The 14,767-nt window shown below is 41.9% G+C and overlaps 1 protein-coding gene across 1 annotated transcript in view; it reads left to right on the forward strand.

Moving 5' to 3' along the window:
* The window catches only part of TLN2 (talin 2), a 149,006-nt gene that overhangs the window by 107,089 nt on the left and 27,150 nt on the right, over positions 1 to 14,767 (forward strand). The window contains exons 36-49 of the mRNA XM_057399395.1: positions 771 to 914; positions 1,101 to 1,262; positions 2,345 to 2,485; positions 3,176 to 3,357; positions 4,155 to 4,287; positions 5,667 to 5,768; positions 6,591 to 6,761; positions 7,613 to 7,759; positions 8,350 to 8,451; positions 9,645 to 9,764; positions 11,145 to 11,291; positions 11,871 to 12,037; positions 13,432 to 13,615; positions 14,567 to 14,692. Coding sequence (XP_057255378.1) covers positions 771 to 914; positions 1,101 to 1,262; positions 2,345 to 2,485; positions 3,176 to 3,357; positions 4,155 to 4,287; positions 5,667 to 5,768; positions 6,591 to 6,761; positions 7,613 to 7,759; positions 8,350 to 8,451; positions 9,645 to 9,764; positions 11,145 to 11,291; positions 11,871 to 12,037; positions 13,432 to 13,615; positions 14,567 to 14,692 — 2,028 coding nt within the window. The remainder of the gene's footprint in view (positions 1 to 770; positions 915 to 1,100; positions 1,263 to 2,344; positions 2,486 to 3,175; positions 3,358 to 4,154; positions 4,288 to 5,666; positions 5,769 to 6,590; positions 6,762 to 7,612; positions 7,760 to 8,349; positions 8,452 to 9,644; positions 9,765 to 11,144; positions 11,292 to 11,870; positions 12,038 to 13,431; positions 13,616 to 14,566; positions 14,693 to 14,767) is intronic.

A 14,767-nucleotide genomic window follows, 5' to 3' on the forward strand; every position in this document is an offset into this window, starting at 1 on the left:
GCAACAAATCAGAGTCTGGAACTGGTCACTGGTTTTACTGATCTCATAACTGGGTGACTTGAAGTCTCAAGAGCTGGTAAAGCCTCTTCAGTGAAGGACTTGGCTGGTGAGATTTATGCTCTGCATCTGCAAACCATGTCTTGATTTCCCTGCATGTGGAATGTCTCAGTATGGACTTAATCTCCTTCATCCTATCTGTGATGGAAACTGATCAAGAAATCTTGAAAAATGGTGTAGACAGTTCAGACAATTCTTCCTTGTTCAGAGACACGAAACTTCTCTTTAATTGAGAAAGTAAGCTTGGCCATCAGACGTCTTGAGCTGCAGTGACACCCACAACTGCAGATTTGATGGCTCCTATGCTCAGCAGCAGTGCATTTGCTATGACTTGAGTTTGTGCTCAGAATTCACTACCTCCACTGTGGCTAATCTAGTAAATAATTTGCTGATTCTTGTGCCCATTAAAGCTTTTTCCATTAGCTGTGCAAAAAAAAAAAAAAGTGAAAAATAATGTTTCCAGGGATACCAGCTGCCTAAACAGGAGACAGGTTTTATTTTGACTAAATAAATTTCACAACTGTAAGGGTGAGTTTCCTCAGTTTCAGAGTATTATGGGGATTTAATACAAAGAAAGTGGTTATAGTACTTCATGGTATGATTTCTGGATAATCTCAGACCACCATGTGCTACAACATGGCAAGCTTCTCAAAGAACCAAGACGGATTTAACATTGTTTCTTAGGATTGTTTTCTTCCTTTCTTTATTTCTAGGCTGCTTACCTGGTTGGCATCTCAGATCCAAACAGTCAGGCTGGTCAACAGGGTCTTGTTGACCCAATTCAATTCGCCAGAGCCAACCAGGCAATCCAGATGGCCTGCCAGAACTTGGTAGATCCAGCAAGCAGCCCCTCACAGGTGATTCCAGTGGATTGCAGCAAGACTGTCATTGTTGGGACACATGACTGCTTCAGTTGTGAGCAAGCAAAAGAGTTGTGGTTTGAAGCTGTTGTGTGGCTTTGAGCTGTGACTTTGCAGACTTGACTGTAGTAACCGTCATGCTCCTTTGACAGTCTGTGTGTTTTGTGCCATCTATTTTTACAGGTACTATCAGCTGCCACAATTGTGGCCAAACACACTTCTGCTTTGTGCAATGCTTGTCGTATTGCTTCGTCAAAGACAGCAAATCCTGTTGCCAAGAGACACTTTGTGCAGTCTGCCAAGGAAGTTGCAAACAGCACTGCTAACCTGGTGAAAACTATCAAGGTACAAATGCTGCTTAATTTCTTCTTCCTTTGTGTTTTTATTTCTTTTCTTTCTTTTTTTTCCTGTTGAGGCAGAATCAGGCCAGTTAGAGTTACCTTTTTCCCTCTGTGATATGTATGGTTTAAGAATCATTAGTTACATTTTGCAGACCTCAATTGGAAAACAAGTTCAGTGGTATAACTGTACTCAAGATGGAAAGAATTTGGTGATATCTGCCCCATCCAGATGAGACATCTCTGTTTGGATGTGGTTAATAGCCTTGCACCATGAGAATAATTTGCAAATAACTGAATGTGAAGATTTTTTAGTATCATGTTGCTTGATATCTGGAAGGTTTTGGAGGTATTTCTGGCAGTTTTACCATATTAATAAGAGAAAAATAATGAAACAGATATTGCTGGGAACCAAATAGAAGCTGTTTGTGTTGCTGCTCTTGAATAGTCTCCTGTTAATAGTAATCTTTTATATTCCAGATACCTTCCTGCAATTTGGCAGGAGGTAGTATTTCCTCATGCTGGCAGAAATAATAGTTGTTAAGCTGCAGAGGTCTCACAATTCTAAACCCCTCTGGAAGCCAGCCGCTGATCTGCTACTGAAAGTCATCTAAAATAATTATGATCTTAGGACTGGAAGGTTCTGTTACATTACACAGAAGGTCCTTCATATTGAAATCTTTGCTTTGAGATTATCAGAAAGATCAGTTGACTCATGTGAAAATGAGAGCAATAAATTATTAGTTATAAAAATATATCAGTTCATAGGAAAGAACCACCTTGTTAGCCACTTCCACCTTTTCGAGCATGAGGTGCTGAGACACAATTAATGAGTCATATGAGTGCAGTGATAGAAAACCTTTATTCAGTCCTGTGAAACAAAGCAGCAGTTTTAAGTTTAGGATCAATACCAGCTAAGGAAAGAAACACACACTTAATGGATCACCTTCTTTGCATCAGCCTTGTTTGTGGAGGAACTTTCCAATGTCATAAACACACAAAAGTTTAAACTACAAGAATTAAACCATCTTCCTTCAGTTTTGCAAAGAAACCTGTTCAGGCAGAACTCTATCATGATTTGATTTCCAGGCCCTGGATGGGGATTTCTCTGAAGAGAACCGCAACAAGTGCAGAATTGCTACTGCACCTTTGATAGAGGCTGTGGAAAACCTGACAGCATTTGCCTCCAATCCAGAATTTGTCAGCATACCAGCACAGATCAGCACTGAGGTGAGGCAGGATGTGGCACTTCCACCCTCAAAAAGTTGAAAATGTTGAATTAGTTTGTGTGCCAGCAGAGAGAAAGTGAATGTAAAGGCCTGACCCCGAAGTTTCTCTCTGCATTCCTGGGTGTTCATAGGGCATTCTGCTGTCTTTTCCTTAATCTCTGGCCTGGAGTTTTGCACCAGTAGGATAAAAGCAGTTAGGCTACAGCAAGTGCTGCCAGTCTACTCTTACTGAAGTGATATACAGTGTGGGGTGCTCTGGTAGCTGGATTATTCCATATGATAAAGTAATAAATATCCTTTTTTCCCTTAAGAGCAGTTTTAACAAATGGAACCTAATTAGATCTGAAAAGGGTGGAAAAGATGTCACTGGGGTTTTCCCTTCAAAAATGACACGGTCATGATGACAACTAGCAGGTTTTTTGGGAAGAAGAACTTCCTGTATTCTCTCTCCCCATACCTTGTAACTGTGGATGTGCCTTTCTAAACTTGCAAAGTGTTTCTTAAGAAAACAGTTGGACTATGATGATTTTGGTCCCAATTCCATGTTGATTATCTGTGTATGTAATAGTATGATACAAGACATTATAATGCCATTTTAATGCTGTTAATTAAACAGATTTTAGGAGCATGAAGCGTGGATGAACTTGAATAAGTACTAAAACGTTGTGTTCTTGTACCTTTTTGACCACAGGGATCACGAGCACAGGAACCAATTCTAGTTTCTGCTAAAACAATGTTGGAGAGCTCATCTTTATTGATCAAAACTGCTCGTTCTCTGGCTATCAATCCAAAAGACCCTCCTACATGGTCTGTACTAGCTGGGCATTCCCATACTGTCTCAGATTCTATCAAGAGTCTTATCACCTCTATCAGGTATGTCTTTTCTAATAACAAGATCAGTAATAATTGAGTACCTGCTCATAAAGAATAATACCACATGGCCATTAGCACTGTGGTATTCTTCACTAATGTAAATGACTTACTCTGTGATGCACAGTATCTCCAAATTACACTGGGTGTTTAATCATAATTGATGACTCCAGCACCCTGCAGCATAGAATGCTGTAGCAGGAAGTGAAAAATCTGTATTTTTCTGGCCAAACCTGTCCCTTTCTTAATGAAAATTTTCAAGTGTAGTTCTATGCCTAACCTCTTACTACTGATTAAATCAAAATGGTATAAAAGCAGTGAAACACAGAGTGTTGATCTTTGATAACAACTGTGCTGAAATAGCAAGCTGCACGTCAGGACAAAGTACTCGGAAACTAACCTTGGTTGAAAGAAACCTAGGACTGAACATAACACCTAATACTTCAGGAATTCTTTTCCCAGGCAGTCAGTGGCACTGTACAGAATCACAAATGTTTTTTCCTGGTGTCTGTTGCATTTTAATGGTGTTAATCATTATGGTCCATCCCGAGCTCATTTCTTCTGAGGCAACAGTTGTTTTTTCCGTGTGATCATTGAGAGGAGCAGTGTGTGTATATGACAGCGTGCAGAGTACTCTGTACATATATCAGAATCCAGAAGGCAGGACAAAGCTAACTTTTATCCTTGTGCTGTCCTCCCATGTGACTCATGTGTTGTCAGGTAAAGAAGTACACTGGTGTGCATTCCTGAAGCACCTGCCTCCTCCCCACCATGCTCAGCTTACTCTCCCTATCTTTTAGGGACAAGGCCCCTGGCCAGCGGGAGTGTGATTTCTCCATTGATGGGATCAACAGATGCATCAGAGACATCGAGCAAGCCTCCCTTGCAGCTGTCAGTCAGAGTCTGGCCACCAGGGATGACATCTCAGTTGAGGTACGGGAGATAGCGCAGGAACAGAGGGAGTAACGCTTAGCAGCCTGGCTTACCCTGCTGCTTTTTGTGCCATATGAAGATCTGGAGCTGAGCAGAGCTCAGTAGACTGGCAGTCTACTGCCAGTGAAAGGAGAAGTATTCTTACTGGAATGTTTCTAGGCAAAATCACATGATGAACGAAGTGTATCAGTTCTGGGAAGATACCAGAATCACCAGGTAAAAGCAGGGGTGAAAGCAGTTATTTTTAACTACCATCAATATATTTCTCTGATTTCCTGTGCTGGTATGACCAACTGATAGTGTTTCTCTGCTGGCTTGCAATGTGGAAGTTGGGATGTTTCTGAAACTGATCTATTACTAGAAGTCCAGTTATGTCCATGTCATTTTTGTTAATGCTTATTTTGTAGTTAAATGAGATCTGAAGTTGATGTAGATAGGTTATCATGAAAAAGCTTCCTGTGCTGCCACTCAGTTTAATGTAGATCAATCCTGTCCTATTAAGCTCATAGAAGAAGGGCCATTGCGCCAGACTGCTTACAAAAAGTCAGCAACTCGTGATCAGATTCTCAGCTTGGTATTTTGTGTCTTTCTGTACTATTGCTTCCTGACACTACATGTCTACTTGTGTATTCCAGCAGTTTCTTGGGCTGTAATGCGACATACTAGAAACATCTCAGACTAAATGAAGCTATACAAAAGAATTTACTACAGGAAATAGGTCATAGGTATAGTTCTTTTCTATTTCAATGATGAAGTCATCTTGGACACCATGTTGAACTGTTACTGAAAATAGCAGTTATTTATAAGGCAAATGGAATGTAACAAAGTGACAAAATAGTATCTCTCTTCTCTTGCCTTTCAAGAGAGTGAGCTAACTCTCAGTGGCTGCCAAGACATTTAGTGTCTTGGAATTAGCAGCCAGTTATTTATGTCTCAACAAGCTCACTAACATGCTTTTCTTATGCCCCTGTCCCGCAGACGGTAGTCAGGAGTTCAGTCCTCATCTCTGTTGCTCAGAGATGTTGTATTTCGCGTTCGTCTTTCTTACGAGTGGATTTCTCATGTTAGCTTCAAAATATACAGGAGAGCTTTTTGCTCTTGTGCTGTATTTGTTTAAATTGGAGCTCCTGCTGGTTTCTCTTGCCATTACAGATTTAAAGAGGGGCAGGCTTATCTCCTTTACCCTGTTTCTTGTTGAAACAGGGTAAAGGAGAAGAAATGAGCAAGTATCAAGCTGGCTGGATTTCTGCATCTGATGTAGTGGGTCATTTGAACAGTGTTCCGAGTATGTTGGTTGGTCTGAGGGTGATTGTTCTGATATGGTACAACTTGATAAAAGAACAGCTGTGAGGGTGACTGACAATTTCTCTTTATATTAGGCTCTACAGGAGCAGCTGACATCAGTTGTCCAGGAAATTGGCCATCTCATCGATCCCATAGCTACTGCAGCTCGGGGAGAGGCAGCTCAGCTTGGGCACAAGGTACTGACCTACCATTACAAAGGTATTTGAAGTCTTGGACAACTGGATGTTAGGAAAGACAATGATCTTGCAGCTTTTTCATTTCCTATGAAAGACCAGAGGAAAGCACGGTGGAGGAGGAAAAATCAAAGATTTTCAAGTAGTTGGAGCTGAGACTAAATAACCTGTTTATATTTTGGGTCCTGTATCATAGGAAAGATACTTTCATTGAGGTTTTTTGGTGAGGAACATGTTCATGGTCAAAGGAAAAATGAAGGGAGGGAAAAGCAAGGGTGGAAGGGCAGAGTGCTATGTTACAGGTCTCCCTGCCTCTGGCTGTGCTGGAACTAGTAGCTGTGTATATACATAGGTTCTCCTGTCTCCAGGACTTGAGTAACTCTGTTTAGCTTTGGATAACCATAAAATATTTCATAGTGTCAACTATTCACAGTTTTTATTCTCGGTTTCCCTGGCCCTTTGAGGTGCACGATAAATCATGATTGCCAAGATACAGGTAGTTAGAGAGTCACATTCCTCCTGCTTGTTAGATAAATGTTGTCCAAAGTCCACAGCACTTCCCTTGAGCATGTGGCTCACATTTTGAAAAGGGTTTCATCTGAGTAAGAGGGACTACCTGCATCTGAGGGAGGAGACACATGGCTTCATTGAGGGATGTGAAGGTGAGAGGAGATGCAATCACGCTGGCACATAAAACATACTAAATGCTGTACGGTGCAGAAGCGCTAGGACAGTGTGCTGCTTGAGCTAACCCACGGCCCAGTGGTTAATCAGGGTTACACCTCAGAAACAGGGTTAATGGCTTTCCTGTTCTGGCTTTCTTAGGTAATGCAGCTGGCAAGTTACTTCGAACCCTTGGTTTTAGCTGCAGTTGGCATGGCATCCAAAACACTGGATCATCAGCAACAGATGACTGTGTTGGACCAGAGCAAGACACTAGCAGAATCTGCCTTACAGATGTTGTACGCTGCCAAAGAAGGGGGAGGAAACCCCAAGGTATGGTTGCTGTGTGTGATGAAGGGATTATTGGAGAAGGTGGGTGGGTGCGGGGAGAGAGCAGGTGCATCACAGAAAGCAACTGCTACCTATTGCCTGGCACAGGGACACATTTGCAGTGAAGAATGCCATTGACAGCTCTTGTGACATCTGTCAGTGGCAAGCAGGCACTTCTGGAAGACAGGATTGCAGTCAGGTGCACATCATCTTCACAAGGCACAAAGTTGTGGTCTAACGGCAAGTGTCTATGCTGTCTGCTACTAGAGAAACCCACCACCAATGCTTTCACCTCAGGCATTCTTCCTGAGTCTTTCTCTGAGGGATGCTCATGCTCCCTGCTGGTTTTATTGCTGTTTTCTTTACATTTGTTTTAGGATTTGGTTTGGGCTTTTTTCTTCTTCTTTGGTGAGTTTTTCATGAATATCCAAGCAGGTCCCATAAGTAGGTTGTTATCAAAGATGGATGTTTTGGCGGGTTAGTATTTTTTCCTTTTGCAGCTTTAGAAAACCCTTTGTTGTGGAATAATTCCTTATGGGTTTTACAAACTTTTTTAGAGATGTTATTTAGTGGCACTATTTTTTTTTCTTCCTTTTTATGGCAGACATTTTGTGGTGTTGTTCATATGTCTATATGGGTCTTTTCTGAAAATTTTGGGGAAGGGGGTATGGAAGTACACTTAGTCATGGTCTGGTGCTACTTTTGTCTTCCTTTGTCTTTGTTGCTTCCCTTTGTTGCTCTGTTGTTTCAGAGCTGTTATTGTACTGTCTTCATTAATTGCACTGTTGAGTCACACTTTGATTGTGCACAGAATTGTCTCTGATCACTGTTTTCTCATTTTTTCTCTCTTCCAGGCATCCCATACTCATGATGCAATCACTGAGGCTGCTCAGCTGATGAAAGAGGCTGTGGATGATATCATGGTTACCCTAAATGAAGCTGCAAGTGAAGTAGGCATGGTCGGAGGCATGGTGGACTCGATAGCAGAGGCAATGAGCAAGGTGAGTACAGAAATCCAGACCCCCTTTTGTTTTGCCCTTTACAGCCAATCAGCATTGCAGGGATTTGGAAGAGCTGCTGCTTCTTGACAGCAACGATGGTTGATGGCTGACACGCTATGGCAGGAAACCTCAAGGTTCTTTGATTTTGCAGATGTGAAATCAGATGGATGTGTGGGGTTTGGTGTATTAACAACCTGCACAGTACCTGGCAGTAGAATTAATGCAACATGTTTTTATTCGGTAACATGCTGACATTCAAGTGCAGTCTTACGTCAACTGGCCTCTTATTTTTGCTTCCTTTTCCTACTTATCTTTCATGTTAGTCTCCTAAATGATCAGCAGGGCAACCCCGAGGCAAACTGCTTTCAGAGAGTTTATTCTGCACTGTCAGTTTTCTGCATCTTTGTAACATGGGCTACAGTCCTGTCTGAGCTTCACCATACACCCTCATGCACTTTCTGCACTTGCATATTTTGAGACAGAGGAGATTATAAATATGAATATATAATACAATTGCATCATTAAGTGTAAAGCATGCTTTTGGTTATGACCTTACTATTTCTGCCAAACTTTTTCCCTCTTCCTTTCAGCTGGATGAAGGTACGCCTCCAGATCCCAAGGGAACATTTGTTGATTATCAGACCACCGTGGTGAAATATTCAAAAGCCATTGCTGTAACAGCACAGGAAATGGTAAGATATTTGGTTAGAACAAAGTACAAACTCTTCTGTGTACATAGGGAAGGCGGAGTGATTTGCACAGTGCAGTGAAACTGTGTAATTCTAATTTTCAATGCCCATATCTCTTTATGGGTAATGGAACAAAGGAAGTGATGATTTTGTCAGATTCACTCTTGGATCTTAGTGGCTTGATCATAGGGGTGGCCCTCTACGGGAGGAGTGCTGGACCCTTTTCTGGCTCTTCTGCACAGAACCTGTTCATTTGGCTCATTTTCTGTGACAAATAAAAGGAAAACATTTTACTTACACACTTCTTCATCAGCCTCTTTAATTGTCCCTGAAATACTACCTCATGTTTGCTGACAACTTCAGGTTACTCTGTTACTCTTTCACACTTACTGTTTCATTTAGTGTGTGAAATAATATCAGTGTTTTCAGACCCCCGTAATAATTCAGAATGGAGAACAACATCTCACATTGTTCTTTTCTTGTGTTTCTGTGATTTGCCTGGATTGCACAGAAGAAGACAGGACACTTGTTGAATGGAGATGTTCTTAACTCATGTTTCGCAGTAGTGCCTACCACATTTGCCTTCTGAAGAGTACCTTCCCTTGCTCATTTTTGAGGGAGGCAAGGGGACTTTGCTGTATGCTACAGTTTTTACAAAATTGGTTGCTGTTGCCGTCAAGACAGGTTGATGATTCTGCTACCTATGACATTGCAGCTTACTGGCAAACAGTGTATGTTTCTCTAAAACTAGTTCTCCCCCAAGGATAGAATTCCATCACTTTTACTAACATGAACTGAAGAAAGAAGTAGTATCTCTGTTAAAAGTCAGGCTTATTCTGAAGAGAGATTCAGTTCTGGCTGTGACACCAAACCTGCTTCCTGGCCCAGTCCAGGTGACTGTGTACCTGGCCCATCACCCTGCTGCGTCAAAGAGTGATTTATCTGTTCCAACTGCTGCTCTTTGATTGCTCCCTATGTTCTGCAAGTGCCTGATTACCATGACTCTAATAAAGCATGTTTGCTTGAATTGCCTCATGGAATTCTTGCTGGGGGAGAGGTCTCTTACATGGCAACAGGTTTACCCCATTTCATCAGTGTGGCCAAAGAAATGACTGTGCTTCTGAGCTGGAGTGTATTAACAAATTATCCTCACGCCTGTCATTTTTGTTTTTCTCTCGCCTGTGTTCTTTTTCCAGATGACTAAGTCGGTTACTAACCCGGAGGAGTTGGGAGGACTTGCATCACAAATGACCAATGACTATGGGCATTTGGCTCTCCAGGGCCGAATGGCTGCAGCTACAGCAGAACCAGAGGAGGTCTGCAGTTTTTAGACCTCTTTATTCTCTACACATGGTGGCATCAACATGGGTATTGTTTAATGGTAGAGCATACAGTAAATATGAAGCGATGAGGGACATTCACCTCACTCAGTTGCAGCAACACATTTGCAGCCATTGACAAATGTGACACATCCCTTGTATGACCAGACAGATAACAGGTTTTGAACCATTGGGTAACTAATTTTCTTTCCAGTGTCTTTGCAGTGGTCTAAAATGACTGCAGTGAACACATTTCCACTGCCTTTGCTTCGTTAGCCCCTTCTGAACACAAGTACTGTCTGTACTATGTGTGCTCTGCCTGATGGGCCAACAGATGCACTACTTCTTGCCCGTAACAGCTAACGGAGGAATACAGACTTTTCTCCTCAGTTGCATTAATCCATTACAGTGGTTGCTGCATATTCTCTGAGCGCAATTACAGAAATTCTTTCACCTCTCTTCTCATTGCGTGCCTCTGATTGTGGAGCACAGATAGACTGTGTTGAGATTGGATAAGAGGGTATCTCACCATCATCAGATGTATAAGATTATCTAGGTAGAAGAGTTTCTGTCTTTGTAGTTAGGTTCCACCACTGGTAGGCTACTTGGGTGTTCCATGCTCAGTAGCTATGTGAAAAGCAGCAGCTTGCTCTCAGTTTGATATTGTTAAATTGAAGTACCATTTCTGCATGTTATTTTCTGCCTGAAGTTGAAATAATTGTTTGTGATACTAATGGCTGTTATTCCTGCTTACTTATCCCAATACACACTTATATGCCTAAGGGCATGTAGGGACTAAAACTATCACGTGTTTCTAAGCAGGAGCCATGCAGCTTATGCTGTAAGTTTATTAATAAATGGGAAGTGGCAAGGGCAGGATTTTCCACATGTCAGTGCTCCACCTGTATGTGGTCAGTTCTGGAGACTTGAAACTCTGTGTGAGATTCAAAACCAGTCATATACTGTTTGACTCTGTTTCAGCAGCGCAGAGTAGATGTGTACTTTGGGGTACCAATTGTACAGACCTTAAACACAGCTCACGCTGACAGTACAGTGCTGGGAGATGAAGCAGTGTTCTTCAAATGGGGTGAAGCTGTGTGCACTTGAATCAGGTACACTTGTCCTTGGTCTGGTTCAGTAGTGCTCCTTTCTCATCAGTGAGCCTTTCGTAGGGTAGTGCTACATGAGTAGGTAGTATCACATCTGTCCTTTTATTCTGATCTCTGCAGAGAGCGTAGCAATGGGCAGGATATTGGTAATAAAGATTCTGCAGAGTGACTGTGTTTCCATTTGTAGTGACAGAATGTACCCATATGACGTTTATTTATTCACTTTGCTCTTGCTTCCTTTTTTCCCTGTACCTCCTTTACCATCTAGATAGGGTTCCAGATCAGGACCCGGGTGCAAGAACTTGGCCATGGCTGTATCTTTCTTGTGCAAAAAGCTGGAGCTCTGCAGATTTGCCCAACAGACAGCTACACCAAAAGGGAGTTGATAGAATGTGCTCGTGCTGTCACGGAAAAGGTAAGACAACATAGAAAGTGGAGAGAACCTCGGGAAAGAACTGTGCTGCTAGAAGTCAGTATGCATATCCCCAGGTGGGGGATAATAAATATACCAAATCTAAGCTTATTTAGTCAGTGCTGTCAGAGTTCTATTTTTCTGATGTTAAAGTTTGTATCGGTGTACTGTACATGACTCCTGGGGTGCTTGAGGACAGTGTTTATTTGCACATTAGGGAAAAAGTGACAGCTCTTGGCTCTGACTTTTATCCTGGCAGAAGTTCACTATATTCCCTCTGTATTTCAAGGAAGTTATAACCGATGTGCTTCGTCTTATGATGAACAGATCATTCTGTCTGAAAAGTGGACTTCCTAGATGAAGTCCCCTTTAATTTGAGGCAATCCTTAGTCACCACAATGACTGCTGCACAGAGAGGGCAATTAGGGAAAGGGGGAGAAGAGTTTTATTACAGTTTGCAAAATGGTACTGTGGAGTGAATTTCCATTGTTGATTCCAGCCATGTTAACAAGCTTGCTGAGCTTGATGTCCCCTAATGAGGCTTTCTTCTGATGACCACCTTGTTGCTTTATCTTGTTTTAGGTCTCCTTAGTTTTATCCGCTCTTCAGGCAGGGAATAAAGGTACACAAGCCTGTATTACTGCAGCTAGTGCAGTATCTGGGATAATTGCAGATCTGGACACCACTATCATGTTTGCTACTGCTGGAACTCTTAATGCTGAGAACAACGAATCATTTGCAGACCACAGGTCAGTGTAACTGGAAAAGATGGAAGAATGTGTGCACAGGGAATAGTGGAAGTGGCAGAAGTAACCAGCATGTGAAGATAAATTTTTGCCTTCCTGCATTCCCATGGATAAAATTGAGTGGTCAGTGGAGTGAGAAACGAAACAGGAGGATTGGGGTATCAGTGAAGTACAGCAAACTTCACCTTGGTTACTTCTGTGAGAAAGGAATTTGAAAAAACTGGGGAACATCTGCTGAGAGCACTCCCAGCAGCAGACCACAACTGTCGTTGTGGCTTTGTTTTACCATGTTCAAGCCATCTCACTGCACAGATGTGCTGTTACTCCAGTGTTAGCTGTCCTTGTCATTAAAGAGGAATCTTCTGTATGCTTTTTTCCAACAGCTGTTCTTGACTGGCTGTTTGTTTTGCTAAATCATGCTTATGGTTAGTGCTATTGTGGACGGCAGTGATGGCAATGGCATGGCTATGCCACACGTTTTCCCATTTGGCAGGGATAAGCCTGTTTTTCCCTTCAAGTCACATCTGCAACAAATTAATCCCACAGTATTTTTCATCATGTTAAGAGATTTGCAGCATGTTACTGTTACTTCCTTTGCAGTAAAACCTGAGGCTTCACAGCCAAGACACTGACTTACTGCTTTACAGCCTAATTGGCCTATGTGACAGTTGCATGGCCAGTATTTATTCCCTGCCTTCCCAGTTACTCAAGAAAGGGGAAAGATGCAGTGGTGTGTAAGTTGCCACTATTCTGCCGACTGTCAGTCAGGGATTTCCATACTGGTGTCATTAATTTCCAGGCTGGCATTTTACATGAATATGGTTCTGGTTCTCAGTTAATTTGACTTACTTGTCAAAAATGGTTTCTTCTTTTACCCAGACATTGCTTTGGATTTGTTGTCTTGTCATGTCAAAACATGTATATGGGGGGATGAGCCTTGACTGGGTCACATTCTCTATTCCTTTTGCTGTTCTTGCTACTGCCTTCCTCAGAAATCATTATTTTCATTTCCTTACAATATGCTGATGAAGATGGAGGCTTGACAGCTGTTACTTTCCCCACAGCATGGCCAGATTGTCTTCTGGTGCTACAATGCAATGTTGTCTTCTACTACTGCCTTACTTCCTTTCTTTTCAAGATAGAGTCATTTTAATAAACTGCCTTACATCTAGCCCAAAGTATCGTACTACTGTTGCAATAGGTGTAGTACTTATTTTTCTTTCTAAATGACTTTATTTACTGCAAGCTAGCCTGTGGTCTAGTATCATGAGTGAGCACTGCCATGATGACTTATATCAGCTCTTTCTGGTAACTGTTAGTCACCATAACATTGTAAAGCACGTTATTTTCCTCTTCTCCTTTTCTACTCCCTTCACTGCTTCCTCTTTTCCCTATAGGGAAAATATCCTGAAAACTGCAAAAGCTTTAGTGGAAGATACAAAACTGCTGGTTTCTGGTGCTGCCTCGAGTCAGGACAAACTGGCCCAAGCAGCTCAGTCGTCAGCTAACACCATCACTCAACTTGCTGAGGTAGTAAAATTGGGAGCAGCTAGCTTGGGATCTGATGACCCTGAAACACAGGTGAGATGTTTTAATGCTTTTCTGATACTTTTAAAGAGACCAGAGACAGTTTTCAAGTGATAATGCTTTGTGGGACTTTTGCTTTTAAGCAACACAGTAAGGCTCGTCTCATCTGAGACTTTTCTGGATTCACTTAGATATCACTCTTTTTTGTGTTCCACACTGTATTTTCTTTCCAAGCTCTCTCATTTTTTATGTGTCTTTCAGTATTTTCCTCGAAATAAGCTCTTCTTGATTCCAGCAAAATACTTGAAACATCTGCTTTTCTGCTAGTGGAAAGGGAAAAGGAGAAGGATTTGGAGAAGAGAATTATTCATTATTCCAGTAACACTCTAAAATAATTAAGAAGCCTGTTATAGTGTCTGTATTTTGTCTAGGACTTCTGTCTTTAAGCTTGGGTTTAGGATGCAGTAGCTCCAGGTCTGAGTTTTCCTGACTGTAAGGCCAACCAGGTTATTCGGCATTTAATTTTGTAGTTTTCTCAAAGGCTTTTTTTCTGTATTATCCTCAGAGGCTCAGCTTCCTTTTCCTGATGGAAAACCATCTCCCTCTAACACCTAGCCATAACAACTACATTTGATCTTTCAGTAGGTGATTTCAGAATTAGTACATAACTGTAGCATTAGACGGTAAGCTTATAAACTTGCTCCTGTCCCGCTTCACCCAAAAGGTGAAGAACATGGAGAAAAGTAAATGTCCTCTTAGGGAAGCTCACAGGAAGGAAATCCTACCTGCAGTCAGCATTTCAGTGTCTTCATGGGAGGTAGTCACTTTTGTTTTCTGACTGGTTGTATGAAATATCCAGAACACAACGTGTTTACTGGAGTAGAGGGAGGGAGATACTATTTGACCAGTAGTAGATTTGGTTTTTCAGCTGTGTTCCCAAAATCATACCCTTGTCCTGTCTGCCCTTTCCTGCCTGAGCCTCACAACTGTGTCTCATTCCTACAGGTTGTCCTGATCAATGCTATCAAGGATGTGGCAAAAGCCCTTTCTGATCTCATTGGTGCTACCAAAGGAGCAGCCAGCAAACCAGCAGATGATCCATCCATGTACCAGCTGAAGGGTGCTGCTAAAGTAAAGCCATATTCTTACATTTTATTTGAAACTGTGCAATTGCACTTGATAGACATGCAGAGCTTGGATTTCAGC

This window comes from Pezoporus wallicus, unplaced genomic scaffold (assembly GCF_028554395.1).
Source record: "Pezoporus wallicus isolate ANWC-B61680 ecotype Strahan unplaced genomic scaffold, APGP_CSIRO_Pwel_v1 contig_3952, whole genome shotgun sequence".
In the NCBI taxonomy this organism is placed as follows: Eukaryota; Metazoa; Chordata; class Aves; order Psittaciformes; family Psittacidae; genus Pezoporus; species Pezoporus wallicus.